The 16,048-nt window shown below is 42.4% G+C and overlaps 1 protein-coding gene and 1 non-coding gene across 2 annotated transcripts in view; one reads left to right on the plus strand and one right to left on the minus strand.

Annotated features, from left to right (window-relative positions):
- The window catches only part of col25a1 (collagen type XXV alpha 1 chain), a 153,487-nt gene extending 142,355 nt beyond the window's left edge, over positions 1-11,132 (minus strand). The window contains exons 1-2 of the mRNA XM_086283832.1: positions 10,484-11,132; positions 10,287-10,356 (exon numbers count right to left, since the gene is read on the minus strand). Of these exons, the coding sequence (XP_086139958.1) occupies positions 10,287-10,356; positions 10,484-10,783 (370 nt within the window). The 5' untranslated portion in view covers positions 10,784-11,132. The remainder of the gene's footprint in view (positions 1-10,286; positions 10,357-10,483) is intronic.
- On the plus strand, positions 260-332 carry trnar-ccu (transfer RNA arginine (anticodon CCU)). Its single transcript has one exon. It is a non-coding gene; the product is annotated as a tRNA-Arg (tRNA).
- Positions 11,133-16,048: the final 4,916 nt, after the last annotated feature.

Here is a 16,048-nt window from a genome sequence, read left to right on the forward strand (position 1 = left end):
CTGTACGCATGCACTGAAGCAACCCATCAACCTCAGAGTGAACAGCATGAAACCAGATGAATGGCATATTCAGCGGAGATAATCATCAACAGTGTGCACCAGAGCAAAGAGAGTGCTACTCTTACCTTTAAATTGGTGGACAGATTTAAAAACATTATGACTTTTATACATGTACACTGTAACACATATGTTTAAAGGCACCATTATGCAGTTGTTTGCCTCGTGCCACCTATCGTTATTACAGGAAGCCAATGACAGAGCCCCGGTGGCCTAATGGATAAGGCACTGGCCTCCTAAGCCAGGGATTGTGGGTTCGAGTCCCATCTGGGGTGATGATTCAGTCCTTTATTTCTCACATCCCCTCACCATTTAAACTGGTTGAAATTAAGCACAGTCTTCTAAACTATATGGTCATCAACAGTATTCAGATAGGCTGTGGTGTTTGGATGAAGCTCAGCAAAAGCCTGAACTTGATACAAATCAGCATGGACTCATGTTTTTATGTTGTTCAAGCCAACTGGGCTATACTCAACATGTCAAATCCTGTCAAGATTTGAAATGTTAAGAGGTACTTTTTATTCTCCTTACTGCTAAGAATTCTTTAAGTTCCTGTTGCTTTTCTATCAACCCAAAGCAGTCTGGCTTTTCTCTCCAGACTTGTAATGTCACTGAGAAGGGCTTTTTGTCCAGAGAACAACCACTCACTGGATATTTTCTCTTTTTGAGATCGTTCTCTGAAGTGAACCAAATCACCTTTCTTGCCCCTTCCTCGGTTTTAACTTCAGTAGGTCATCTTGACCATGTCTAAAGTACATCACTAAAAGCACTGAATTGTATATAGCTTGTCTTGTCTTTCGTCCTGTCTCCTTCCCTTCACCCCCAAGCAGTCATGGCAGATGGCCGCCCTTCCCTGAGCCTGGGTCAGTTGGTGGTTTCTTCCTGTTGAAAGGGACTTTTCCTCATCACTTTCGCCAAGTGCTTGCTCACAGGGCGTCGTCTGATTGGTGGGGATTTCTCTGTATTATTGTAGGCTCTTTACCTTACAGTATAAAGTACCTCGAGGTGACTGTTGTTGTGATCACTACATTTGTGATTCCAAAATATAATATAGTTTGATAATGATTATTTTCCATGATATAGTAATAAACCAGCTAGTAGAAGTACGAACCCACATTTGTTCTTTTGCAATATGTTTTGCAGCCTTTCACAATGTGTCAAAATACCTGCTCCTGCTGATTTCTGACTGTGTGAGGGACTGGTTCAACAAATAAAATTATTTCATGAATGCATCACTCTGTCTTTACCCTTGTAAGCAATTCCTAATATTACACATAACCTGACAGCAAGTTTTCAAAGTATTAAAAAGCTTGTAAGGTTTTCAAAGTGGCTGACAGAAGAAAAGCAATTAGATGGGCACTTATTATATTTATGTCTTCAACTTCTGAATTTAGTCCCTCCATTTAAGACTAAAAATGAGGCCTATTTTAAGGCCACCACGCAGCATTAATGCCGTTTATCAAGCTGTCAGAAATTACCATTTAACGAGGCGTCTAGCCTGCTTGAACTGTATCGTATGACCAGCCAATTAAATTAAAGTGCACAGGGTTGTCTGTCTACTGCTGGGTTTTCCAAGCCTTAACTGTGGCTTACACAGCTGTTTCTACCCTCTTCTTCATCAGATAGAAGGGGAGGGGCTCTCTCGAAGCAATACCGTCTGAGCAGATGACGAAGCGACTTTCTGCGTATCGATTCACCTTCGCTGACATTGATGCAGTACACGCATGTACGTTCACAGGTAGGCTAAATCTGGCAAGCTGCCGCGTGGGGCACCGTACTGTTTGTTGTTATTTCACTGCGTGTTCTAGATTAATTGCATGCTAAAGGGTGGGAAAAGTAATCATAAATATTGTGGAAAAATAGTATTACATAAGCTGTAATTAGAAAACCGCATTCCACGCTGTTTTTAACATCACAGTTGACAGAGATTAAGAATGAATGGCCTCGTTTCATTTTATTCCACGCTTTCTTCCTTTCTTAATTGAGAAAGGACACATAATAACATAAAAATATTTCCCAGCGCCGATCGCCAAGCTACAAAGGCTCTGTGGTGGCATGTTTCTGTGATACTGTTGTCTCCATATTTGTACTCCGAGGGGGGTGATATCAGCATATTCTGCTGTCCAGTTGTGTTCACAGATGTGCAATAGCACATAAGTGAGTGCAAAAGGGCTGGAATAATTGCTCAGTGTTTTTATTACCCTCCCCGATCTACAGCATGACTCATTTTTTACTTCACATTTAGCAGAGAAGTAAGAGCCGCCAGACAGTACGCAAGTCCTCTGTTTACTGGTTGTCATCAAGGACGCCAAGAGGATTTGATGCGGGACATTATGATATCTTAAAATGAACCTAGAAGAAGAGGCAGTAAAAATAAACATTAAGAAACACCCAGAAAAGGTGTATCAGCCCATTGGACGGGAAACACAACAGTCTGATCCAACCGACTGCTTGGCGTACCCTGTGGGGAGTCTGGGAGCATGCATCATTTGGCCAGCCGCTGGGCAAACCCAGCTTGCCTCCATCACTTTTTCCACTTTGACAAATTGCCTGATTCCCCGCTGTCTTTGAATAGCTTGAGGGACTGCCTGCTTGTTTGTGCTGAAACTATATGGTTTAAAAATTGATGAGCGGGCGTTTCAAATTATTAGCGCTAATAAATGTTTACAACCACTGTAAATAATTGAACTTGAAATATACAAAAAACCCTGGAAATAAAAGTCCTCCTCAAGTGTTCTCTACATCTCTTGAATGTTTGAGCCTCTCTGTACACAGTAATGCATGTTCAGTGTGCAAAAGAAAAACTCTTTATGTAAAGAGGAACACGACACAGGAATTAAGCATTCTGAGTTTTCCTTAATGAGTTCAGAGCTTGAGTTATTAGGATGGAGATGCACGATGGTGACAGATTCACTTTGACACCGGAACTAAAACTCTTTGCCTACTCTACTTCAGCTCCTCCGATGCAAACAGAGGTATGTGTCTTTGGCTTCTTTTTCCAAAAGTAATGTGTCAAGGCATCCTTTCGAAAGACACGGAGTGAGTGAGTGACTGATTGGGCGAATGAGACTCATCTTAAAACGTGCTGTGAGTGCTCACGTTGAGTAGAAAGGTACTATACGTCCAGCCCATCTGAGTACTGTTGGTGTTAGGTTGATTTCTGAGCACTTAAAGATTGCTGACCTTCGATCACTGTTTGTCTCAGTGTCACCAGCTCTTCTACTGATAGAAAGCTTCTCTGTGATCACCTACAATCTGAATCAGGATTTGCCATTTTTGGAGCTGTGGAAGTGATCATTACATGGAAAAGCTCAAGCTGCAATCAGACTGTGGACTTAAGTAAATGATGCATATAAACAAAACATGGGGCTCAGCAAAGGCCATCCATGTATTGTTTCTAGAAAAGCCCATAAATAGCAAGTAGACTATATCAACAATAGTTTGCATGACATCCACACACTAGCAAAACTATCGCTTTCTGCTGTGGCACACCAGCCTGTTTTATTTGCAGTGACTATTCTTATTAGGCTGATAAAATACAGAGCAGCGGCATCTGTGACTTTCACCCGCCATCCTCCATGCCTGCGAGGCCTGACAGGCCTGGGGCACAAAGCCACAGGCAAGGAAGGCGGGTGCAGGAGCATGTGGGGATCGCCTCGGGGGTTCCTAGTTTTCTTCTGTCTGGAGCCCAGAATTTCCATGAAAGCTGGCATCATCAAGCTACGGTATACTGATTTGAATTTGATGACAGACACTGGAAAGCCATTCTTACAGTGAAAAGAAATTAAACATGTACTCGTTCAGACAATTGGGTTAGACTGAAATCTAAATCAGAGAGCATGATGCTGAGAAACACTAGCAACATGGTTACCAGCCAATTAATGTAATATTACAGTAATGTCACTGTAATAGTTATTCACGCGCATGTACCACCAGCAACGCTTCACAAATGGCAAACAATGACTACTTTAGACGCTTCCCCAGGAGAGGCATTGAAAGGGTATCACATCTGTCTGAATACTAGCAGGTCAGGGATGAGTATGCAGGCTCATGAAGAAGGAGACTTCAGTAGTTTTCAGAGGGAGCACAACTTCAACTTTCAATCTAGTGTCAGAGGGCACCCAGTGCTACGAGGCAGAGGGTTTATAAGTCGTCTTTTGTGGATGATTTGCCACCCTGCTCTCACATAAGCCTGCCAGATCCTGGGAGAGGGAGCATCAAGGCAGACCAACAGCAGTGATTTCACACTGGAGGTTACAGGGCAATGTGAGCAGAGGCTGTGTTAGCATGCATCACGACCACCAAGAAGAACATGCGGACATCCGGTTAATCGGCTGGAGCGTAGCATGACGTTTTATAATCATCTTTGCAGAATCTTTTTTGCTCCTACATTTTGATCTAAAAAAAACAAAAAACACAAACTGTGAGGACTAACTTCCCAAATTAGGAACAAGAACGAGCATTTGAGCACATGCACGCAGGGCGAGAAGCCTTAACGAAAGGCATAAAGCCACACTGCTCTAAGGGTGCTCCACCTTTAATAATTTGGATCTCATTGTTCAGCGTTGTGCTTTGATAATGCCAAAAACGTGCCAAAGAAGAAAGCATGTCAAAAAATTAAATAAAAGGAGACAATTCTTTTATTAAGTGGTTGGGTGTGCCACAGGCTTTCAAAGTTCTGGTGATGGAAACCTCTTCATTTCCAAGTAGTAAGTGTACAAGCAGCCAAGACAGGATCTCCATGCTTCCTGCTTTATTCCACACAAAATGACGACTGAGGATCACCGCCAGGAAATGTTTCGAGGACACATGAGACGAACCATTAGGCAAGAGCATTTGGATTCTGGTCCATTCCTTTGGCCCCGTTCTCCCAGCCTGAGGTGCTTGAATCTCCAGCAGAGTGCTGTTGACATCGCTCATAGAAAGATCATGTGATCTGCTCTCCATTATGAGCGTCCCCTCAGCTTAATGTATAGTTAAAAAGAGAAAAGTGCGTCACCCTTTCAAAGCCCTGCAGTCAGTTCCAGTGCATTCAACAGAGCGACTTCACCATCTCCCGTAAAAACTGTTGTGTCAAATAAAGAAACCATGTGTTCCCTGCCATTTATAACCAGCCTTGTGTAAATTTAGAAAATTAAGGTAAAAGTACCACTTGTGATGATTCATCCCAATAAATCACGTCATGTCAATTTATTGGGAATGATGTGGAGTCGGAGGTGAATGAGTCAGGCTTTTCATGCATAAAATGACCCCGGCAAGATGTTATTCACTATCTGGAGTCCACTGTTCTTTTTATGGCGATATACTTATATGCAATTGAACAGCGATCAAAATCATAATTGCCTGTTCACCTTTGCCTCCGGGCAAAGTTTCCTGGGCTCCAACATTGTCTCCGACCTCACGTGGTCGCAAAAACAGCCTAACCGGACTCACTTAACCAGAAGCAGCTGGCCTCAGTGGCTACCTGGAAGTCTGCTTAGCTTTACCTATCACTCAGTGATTACATGGCTATTAGTGCACCTCCCACCACCAAACCACACAGAGGGCTTAATTCAAAAGCTGTCAGTGATTAATTACCAGTTGCCTCTACTGAGGTGAGGATATCTGAGGGGATTGGCATGACTGTAACTGTATCAGGCGAGAGGGATTACACACTTGGCGAGCCAGAAAGGGAGACTGGAAACCAGCGTGGCCACAAAGAGTTGAAAAGGAGCGATTGGGTGGAGAAAGTTGGGACTGGTTTGAAATGTGTGTATTTTCGCTCTTGGTAAAGAAATCAGATCAAGTCAGGAGATGACAAGGATGAAAGGAAAAAAGCTGCATGTGCTTATGATTGTATTTTGCAATCTAAAAGACAGAACATCCAGCTGATGTGGCCCCCTGCTGCCCTTCTGCACTTGACAAGCACTACTGGGTATTTTTTTGGGAGGGAGAACAAAGTCCCACACATTACAAGTAATATGTTCCTGTTTTCTCAAGAGTGCTTCAGCCAGTGTTTTGCTGCCAGGCTTTTTGAAGTGTTAACATCAAGAAATGCTGCAGAGTGGGGAAAGGGGAATTAGGCGTATGGGTGAGTAAACAGGAGAAAGCGCAAACCACCAGTGCTTGCTGACGGCACATTTTATTATGGTCCCATTAAACAACAGGCCCTGTTTGGAATGCAGATCCCAGGGAAGGAGAAGGTACACGCACATTTTAAAAAAACAAGAAGAAGGGAAACAGCCCGCGAATGCTGAAACAATTATTATAAAGGGACTCGCTTCAGTGTAGAGCACGGTGTGGGTGCGACTGGAGACATTCTCACATCATGATGGTTTCACAGGTTTGATTTACTCCTTAATTGTAACGGAGGGTGTAAAATACGTTTTCAGACAATGTGAAGCTCAGGATAACTGACTGTTGTTCAAAGTGAGTAATTTGGCTCTGCAGTTTCTTTGCTGGGCTCCCCACCACACACTAAACTCACACTAAAATTCAATCCATATGTTTTAATTCACGCTGTGTACCTTCTTGTCAAAACCTGGCACTCACACACACACTTACTCTGTCTGCTGGCTATTTTGTCAGACATACGTGGGCTATTTGGAGATCTGGTAAGCTTACGTTTTACCACTCTACACTCCAAATATATATTTTTTCGCTATTCTTCATCCCTGATCAACCTGAACCTTTTTCCCTGTAACATTTTTCCCCTCTCGTTTTTCTGTCTCTAATGTAATTTTCTGTCTCCTTAATGGCGTGAAAAGGCTCGCCCTGCTCCTCACTGGGTAAGTGAAAAAAACCATAGGAGAGCGTGGCAGTCTCCATTTCTGTGTCTTACTGAGCTATTAATCTATCCTGCAGTCCATGCTAGGTTAGCTTTCTGTGGGTTTAGTTAGTTTCTATCCGGATCATTTAACAGCATATGCTAAACCCACCTGTTTGTTCCTTTACACATGGATGCCGACCTCATCTGACGGCTTGATTGAGGTGTCTTAGCTTGCTGGCTTTGTCATATAAGACAAAATTGTGATTTTTCACAGGGAGCAAATGTGTCTGCACGCGATGTAGTGGGAGGTGGATGGATTATTAATATTAAATTTCATGCCATTCCATCCAAGAAGTGTTAACACGCTGGTTGAGGAAGGGGAAAAGTCTAGCAATCAGCAGGAGTCATCCTCTGTGGGCCGTAAATGTCAGAGTGAAACGTCCTTCTGGTTGAGATATTTCAGCCTGCACCAAAGAGATGGACCGACTGACAGGAACTGCCACCCCAGGAGACACATCTCTAGCTCAACTACAGACTGTGCCAGTTTGCAGGGAAAAGTTAGCCCGTGTCAGAATGGTGTTTTTCCCTCAGAAAGTAATAACTGAGTAATAACACAAAGCGATACCCCCCCTCGCTGTTAAGATGACAAACAGCATCGGCAAACCCATCACTTTTTTTCCCGCCAGGAGTGACATCAGCATGAATAAAACACAGTAGAAGTTCACAGCCAACTTTCTCAGATAAAGACGGCGAAAAACTTCCCATGATTCAGGAACAACCTATAAAATATCCCCAAGCTATGGACCATTGCTCTGTCTGTGTAACCACTCCATCTTCTTTGACAGCAATAAAGTGAAGACTGTGAAAAGCACATTACGGTCCTCCCCTCAAAGAGAGAGAGGGAGAAAAAAAAGACCTCATCTGAGCCACAGGCTGTCTCCTACACAGAGGAGAGGCTAGATATTGAGTGAGCCCATTCAGAATTCATAGAGTATAAAGTTATTTGCCTGGAAAGAGCACGCTCCAAAGCACTAACAAAGTATTACTGAAAGTTGCGTGCGTAATACGCTTACACTGCGTGAGCGTTTGGATTTTTAAACTACGCTGCAGATTCTTCAAAGTACACTGATGATATATGTGTTTTGTATGAAATCATAGTTCAAAAAAATAAATGGGGGTTGGGGAGGGGGGGATAAGAGACCACAACTAGCTGCCAGCTTCCAGGATCAAGCTCGGAGCCGTCTTGGTTTTTAGCGTCGTCTCGCTTCATTTGATGTGAAATGTTTGCATTGTTTTATTCTCTGCCCCTTTACAGAACTGTGGAGGGAGAAAATAAATAGCAAACATATGACAGGGATTGAGAACAGAGAGCCGCCTGATTGTGAGTGTCTCATTATGGTTAATACTCGCAGTACTTCTGGCTCATTAATTCAGGCATGCCCACTCTGCAGATGAGACATTTGCAGTTGATAGAGCACTTGTGAAAACTGAAGATTAAGGATCTTTCGTTTGGGATTATCACTCGCACTAGTCTCGTTTCTTCTTGTGCCCGTGTCTGATTATGGTATATAAACATATTTTTTATTGCGTTGCTGTTCATATTTGGCAGGGTGAAGGAAAAAGAAAAAAACAGGGGAGGTCAGGGGTTGAGGGTCAACAACAAAGCACTTTCTTTGGTTGGGATTCAACACCTTAATTTCAGACCTGCAGCGCAGATGTTTGCCAATACCCGAGAATTTTCCATGAAACCTTCCAAGCACCACTATGCACTGTGACTTTTTCCAGAAAGGTCACCTACAGTATGTTCACACTTACTGTGTAACATTCCCAGCTGGAGTTGACTGAGGCTGATCCCCTCTTCATCAAACTTTAAAAAGTTGTGAAAACATGTCAGCGTCCCGCAGCATGCCGTCTACCTAGTGGTTCAGCAGTGTGCCAGGAAGGAACGCAAAGGTTCACGTGTGGTTCACTGAGAGCATGGAAATGTTACTAGAGTGCTTTGCAGTAACATGCTATTAGACAGGCCATACAGCGTACTTCATTCTGACATCAAGGAGCAATTCATCCCATCTGTCGGATAACCATTAAGGAGCCGGGATGCTTGCTGGTGACCTTTTGAACGCATTACTCGAGGTGCTCATATTGATATTTGGCACATGTATGAAAAAGCATGTAAAGGTAATTTTAAAAAAGCCTTAAGAAATCCGCAGGATGTTACTTACTTGTAAAGAACATAACTCCACAATGTCAGCACTTTCAGGAGCCGAGAAAACACAGCCCTGTTTTCGGCTTTATGACGAAGCAGTTTTCAGATGATGGATGGACTTTAACTGGGTCGTTTAGCCTAAAATGCTAAAATGCATAACTTTTGGGCAAAGACTGAATCCTTCACTTTATCTGAGAATCAGTTGAAATAGACACATTTTATTTATCACTGACAGTATATAGCCCTTATCTGACACCCTGTTATCTCTGTATATGTCTGGACATGGAGATGTGACATTATTGTAGCTGTTGAAAAAACAGAACTGGTGCCTGAGTCATTAACTGAATGTGGGCTTAACAATCAGACTTTTAGCTTTAATTCAAGGGGATGAACAAAAACGTTGCATTAATTGTTACAAAATTGCAGCAATTTTTACGCACCGTCCCTCGTTTTCAGGGACTCGTGAGCTATTTTAAGGGCAGGTGTGAGAGATTTTTTGTAATTTTCAACCCCTCAAAGTCCCCGATGCACCATCTGGATTTCACCTTATCGGCTAATGTTGTATTTTTTATCTGTTTTCTGTCGGTGCTATTTTATAATTTCTATCTTTTCTTCTTCTTCTTCTTTTTTTTTTACTGCAGTGAAACTGGAGCTGTCAATCACACATTCAAGAGCAGGACTGGCTGTTTTTATTTTTTATTAATTTCTTCTTTTTTTCCCCCCTGAAGGCTAACCTACACTGATGCACAATAGTGGCTTGGCAAACATTTAGAAGTAAACCAAAAACCCACAAGTTCAAATCCAGAACATTCCCCTCGACTCCCCCCCCCCCACAGTCCTAAAATGACCAGAATGCTGCGCTACACTGGAGGAATAAATGTTTCCATCTACTGGTTAGAAATGTGAATTTCAGCCTCTCCCACTTCTCCTCCATGTGAACAAGGGAGCAGGCAACATCACAAGTCGGACAATCTCTCAGCACCTCTATGTATAGACGGCTGTTAAATGCCTTTCTTTCTGTTAGGTGCATTGAGCGCTCAGCTGTCCGCATCCTTCACAGGAGACCTCCCCTGAACTATCAGCACTGTCACATTTCATCAGATTCAATGAAATCAACTACAAACATGCAAACAAACAAAAACCTGTCCCTGAAAAGCTTCCATTCATTCTCACACCAGCCTGTGCTCGGAGTCAAACCCGCTTTAAAAGCCAGTACCTCACACTCCCACATGCAACCCCGCGCCCGCACCGCACTGGAAAAGTAGTTTCCTTTACCTGGAGGGCAGTTGCATTCAGGTGATGTTTGTCTGGCTGTCCGAATCTTGACGAAATTCTCATAGGAGCGCTGAAAGGTGAAAGAAAAGCATCATTTTTCATTCATTCGCCCTTTGAGTGAACCACAGTCCATTTACGCGCAAGTGAAGGGCTCAACAACAAAGTGCCGGAGAGCCGAGCGCATAAGCCAATCTTACCTGAGAGAGCAGCTCGTCCACTCTTTCCTCTATCAGTGAATTGAAATCCTCCACGGAGTAGCCAGGGGCACGGGTGAAGGTGTGCTCGCCTTTGGCACTCTCCAAATCCACAACTCGGTTCTTGATGTCAGCTCCGCTAATGCTCAGGAAAATGCAGAAGGCGACGGACGCCACGGAGCAAAACGAGGAGAAGACGTTCAGCGCAGTCGTGCGGCAGTAGTGTCGCTTCTGCCGGGGCGACAGTTCTTTCTCCATTTTTTCCATGCACTTAGATGCTCCTCTCGCCACTGCGTTCTCCATTTAACTAACAACTCCACGCGCTGCTGAGAGCAAACCGCATCTGGCGCGGAGTCACCAATTTATGGCACTCTGCTCTGTGTGAGTGAGTGAGCGAGCGTGCGTGCGCCTGCAACGCTGCGTTCACGTACGGTGACTTTGTGGTGACAGCGACAGATGGATGAGTGGAGCGCCGCTCAAGCTCCAGCCGAGTGAAGTCAACCTGCGTGACGGCGTGCCGCTGCTGCTCCTGCAAACTTGTTGCACGGAGCTTTGCAAAGTGGTCTGCAGAGGAAACCGCTCTTATGCACTCAACAGTAGAGAGGGAGAGCGTGGAAGCGGGAGGCAGTGCGCACGCAGAGGACACAGCATTAAGACTGAAGCCTTTCCGTGGCGCAGGCATGCTCCCCCCCCCTCACGAAGGCAACAACACGCCTCCAACGTGTCCCACTGATTAACATAATTTATTGGCTCACTCCTTTTGGGCTATTTCAGCCCAGGGGGGTACAGTTGCCATTAGCTTGTTGATGAGAAGTGATGATCAGTAAGGACAAGGACACATTTAGCCACATTTTTTAAAATTCATTTGAAACTTTTTGCAAAAATAGCCCACATGATTACTTGAGTTAAACGGACCGTGTGCAGGATTCAGCGGCCTCACCCTCCATCGTCAAGCTGGTGGCCACTACAAATTCTAAATGTCCACTCTGGTCCAACACTGCAAACTGTGGGTGGAAGAGCACGCACTCCCTATAGAAATATGAAGGGACCATTCTAAAATGAGAGAAAATGACACTTTGGGGTGATTATACAGTAGTAAAAACATAATTATGTATATTCCATTGCAACAGTGTCTCCCAAATCCTACACAATGGACCTTCAAATCAGCAGTGGGCATGGTTTTTTTTTCTTTTTCCAGAGGAAACTGCTATTGTGACTTAGATGAAGTAAGCAAAGTGCCATGCACTGCACAACCGAATCAATATGTGGTCACAGGTTACAGTAACAGTATGCATTCTTTTTTGATTTTGTGACATCCGCCTGCCTAGAGTGAGCAAATTATTGGTTTGGACCATTTGTGGGCTTCAACAGAACAAACATGAATGAGGTCTGCTCAGGACTGAACTATGTTTGGGATAAATGCTGCATTCGGCTCTAAGACAATGTTACATAAATAATCAATGTGAACGGGGGCGACAGAACAATAAAAATATACAGTAGCTCAATGCACTGATCTCTGCATTTAGCTATTGGATGCAAGCAACTGACCCACAAAACTGTATTTGTATCAAATATTCATACGGCTCATAAGAAAATATGAGCAGAATTAAAGGTTTTAAAAATGAAATATCTACATCGCAGATGGTTTCAGACTTCCTCACCACCCCTGTGCACTTGTTTTTTCAGTTTCATTGCTGTGCTAAAAAAAAATACATCAAAGTAACAGATGGATTTCACTAACTGCTTTACTGCTTCCTATTTTTCTTTTGATTTCATGGTAACATCATTGTCATAAATCTTTTTTTAAACCACAATAAACAAAAAAAAAGAAACCCCAGCCTATCCACAGACACACCCCTGCCAGACTGTGCTTGGTTAGGTCACAATTACAAAAATCATAGAAGCTAGCCTGTAAGTACGTCTAATAATGTGACAATGGGCCTCTTTGTTCAGGCATCATTAAGTAACTTGACAAACTTGCAGCAATATTAGGTAAACAATCAAACAAGTCATTCATTTTTAGAGTCAGTGCATAGCCACATGAATTCATTGTTTTGAGACCCCTAATGTCATCTATGTTCTTCCTTCAAAGAGCAAACTCTCCTCACATAAAGTTATGTGAAAAACAAACTTTAAAAAATGAACTCAAGTCTCACTTCTTCCAAAAATTTAAGAAGGTAAGTAGTAGTAGTAGTGCTACGTTTGGCCATAGTGCACTGCATGTTCGACAAAACCCAAACACAGCATATCAGCACAATCACCTCAAACCAACTATCAAGCACGTTGGTGGAGGGGTGATGATTTGGGCTTGTTTTGCAGTCACAGTGACTCCCAAGCAGCGCAGGTCTACAACAGAACGACTAAAAAAGAAACAAATCAAGGTGTTACGATCGTCCAGTCAAAGTCTAGATTTCAACCTGACTGAAATACTGTGGTAGGAGATTAAGAGAGCTGTGAAAGGACAGGATGAATGCCCGCAGAGGTCAATGAAGTGAAGCTGATAAAGTCAAACAGAAATCTGTTACTTCAAGTTATTGCAGCGAAAGGTGGTTTTACAAGCTATTGAAACATTAAGTGTATTTCGTTTTTCATAGGACTTGATTTGGGTTAATAGCCCTCAGTTGGGGAATAAAAGGCAACAAAGTCCAATAACAGAATGACTATATAGTATCTCGTGACCCCACTGTCTACTCCACATCTGGACTGTTTGAGTCCTTCAATTTTGCTAAGGTGTTAATCAACATTTTGATAATTCTCGCACTCTGCATCAACTCTAATCCACATCCAGTAACAATCTAATGCATCTACTGGGCTATGGTAACACCATCTGGCTTACTTGTGCTGTATTCATCAATGCAAGAGCTCCCCTTATTATGCATCACGTGCAGAAAGACTGACATGCAGAGTGCTGTTAGTTTGAATGAACAGCTGAACTGTCGGTCTTTTTCATTTAATGATGTTTCCTGATTTTGTTCATGAGAACATATACAGCTCAACATTAAATAAAAGGCACGCCACATGCCTCACACGTTTCAAGATGCCGAAATTAATTCTGAGTAATACTGAATAGAGAATTATTTTTCTCATTTGCAGTCAGAAATCCTTAATGGCAGAAGACTTCAAATATCCATAAACCTCCCCATCCTCCTGACTCCTTATTCCGAGGCTCTTCTTTACAGCTCTCTTGCATTTTAATGCAGCTCCACTCCAAGTCAGTCAGAATGAAGGAAACGCGCAGAGTCCACAGGCACAGCTGCAGATGTCCGAGTTATCGGTGCAGATCTGACACGGTTTTCTGTATTTATGTTCCAACACTAATCAAGGATTTTCTGCAGTAGTTTGTTTTCTGAAGTGGCGCTTGACCCCGCACAATCAGCACTCGAATCTCTGGCTTGTAACCTGAGACTAAAACTACTGGAGATCTGTATCTTTTAGATCAAAAAGTTATTGTCAAAATCTGCCTCAAGAGAAAGAAAACACGTCATTTTTGGAGAGTGATTGTATTTTTATTTTTTTTAATTGCTCTCACTGTTTTTGTGGAGTCAGTAACCAATTACAAAACTCTGAAATCATCAGGTGACAACAAAAGTGGAAAACTGGATTTGCTGTTTTGTTGCATGATGTAACGCTTCATCCGAGCACAAAATCCAGGAGTTTTTTCGTCCGTGGTAAATACTCACATGGTCTTACAGTCAAGCTTAGTATGTTCATTCAGGTGAAGCCTCCTCAACTGCTTAAGTCTCCCTACTCTGCTCTTAGCTTTGTAGCACAAAATTGCCACTTTAGAATCAGCAGATGAGGTCCCGTGTCCTCGTGCAATTCCCAATCTCATCCCGAGCGAAAGTCTAATCAGCCAGAGCTGGGAGAAATGACACCTGTGCATTAGGGATAGAGCCCATTTTTATAGATGGGCAGTCTGTCAGCAGCTTGTATTTCATCCAATTTACTGACTAATGTGTATTGACTTAAAAGGCACTTTGCACAGGAATTCATCAAGTTAGCCAGCCTGTTAGGCTGATAGTGTCCAATTAAATAAATACAAGGCTCTTCTGATGGTGTGAGTTCATTAAATCGTCTTTTTTTTGTTCTGATGCTACTCCCAGGCTCAGTACTGGAGGTGTTTATAGTACAGATCTTTGCACCTTATATGAAACTGTTGGGTGGTCTTCTCTGGAGTTTTTGAACTATGAGACTCTTATTTGGAAAGAGTCATTTTACATAACTTCTATGCAAAGTGGTTGGTTATATCAAACACCAGCCCAGTGATTGATGATCATGCCAAGTTCCTCAAGTCTGACTGAATGTAAAACACTGCTTTCAGTTTCTATGCTCAATTATCATACACAAGTTAGCTTCTGTCTGAACTTGTTTTACATGAGTCCTTTCTCTAATCTTCATCTTGTATCTTTTATTGTGTTTTTTTTTTTACTGTGTATCTTTAGACCATGCCAAACATCAAATTAAACATCAGCGTAAATGAAGTTTCACTGTGTACCCACATGTTCACCTGCTCCTTCACCAATATCTAATCAGCCAGTCACATGGCAGCAACTCAGTACAAGTAGACACATAGACAGGGTTAAGATGACCCGCTGAAGTTCAGCTGAATTTTAGTGACTTTGAATGTGCCATTGTTGGTGGTGAGTGTTTCAGAATGTGCTTTGAGCTGACAAGAAGACAACAGAAACTCAAATAAGCAATCGTTACAACCAAGGTACGCGGAAGAGCATCTCTGAGTGCACAATGTGTCAAAACATGAAGCAGATGGGTGCTGCTGTCAGCAAGCCAGATGGGACTCAAAACCATAATATTTGAGAAGAAACAGAGGCTACAATTTGCACAAGTTTACCAAAATTGGACAACAGAAGACTGGAAAAATAGTGCTGGTCTCATGGATATATATATATATATATATATATATATATATATATATATATATATATATATATATATATATATATATATATATATATATATATATATATTCATTCTTTTTGTTTATGCGCTCATCTGGAGAAAGAAGAGCAGGTCACTTATGTAATTGTAAGGTTGATGTTTTGATCTCTGGCTGCTGTTGTCTGTATGTCAAAGTATCCTTGGGCAAGATATTGAACCCTGGGTTGCTCTCAGATGCATCCACTAGTGTCCGAATGTTAGATAGAAAGCACTAGAAAAAGGTACATGAATGAGTCATGTTCTAAAAAGCGCTATGAGTAAAAGAGCAGAAAAGGTGTCATATAAGCACTAATCCATTTACCATTTAGAGTTTTTATTACGGATGAACTAATTTATTTGATTCTTGGTGTCAAGAAAGACTAAGAAGTGAAGTAAATTGTGAGTCATGGGTCTTTTTTTAATGTGCGGGCGCCATCTAGTGAGGGATCATAGCATTACACCAGATCTGACGAATTCAAGACCTAATTGTTAAGACTTGTGCTCAGGACCATACACTCTGTGGATAGGTCACACGGGGAGGTCACGGTTTGTTTCAGACCACTCCAACTTATATGTAGTTGTTGGTGCACGTGTACATGCTTTTATGCTTTTTAGGGCAGGGTGTGGGAGGGA

The sequence above is a fragment of the Aulonocara sp. 'chitande type north' Nkhata Bay genome, linkage group LG3 (assembly GCF_057382095.1).
Source record: "Aulonocara sp. 'chitande type north' Nkhata Bay isolate Kocher_YH1m ecotype deep benthic linkage group LG3, A_spYH_male_GT1.1, whole genome shotgun sequence".
Classification (NCBI taxonomy): Eukaryota; Metazoa; Chordata; class Actinopteri; order Cichliformes; family Cichlidae; genus Aulonocara; species Aulonocara sp. 'chitande type north' Nkhata Bay.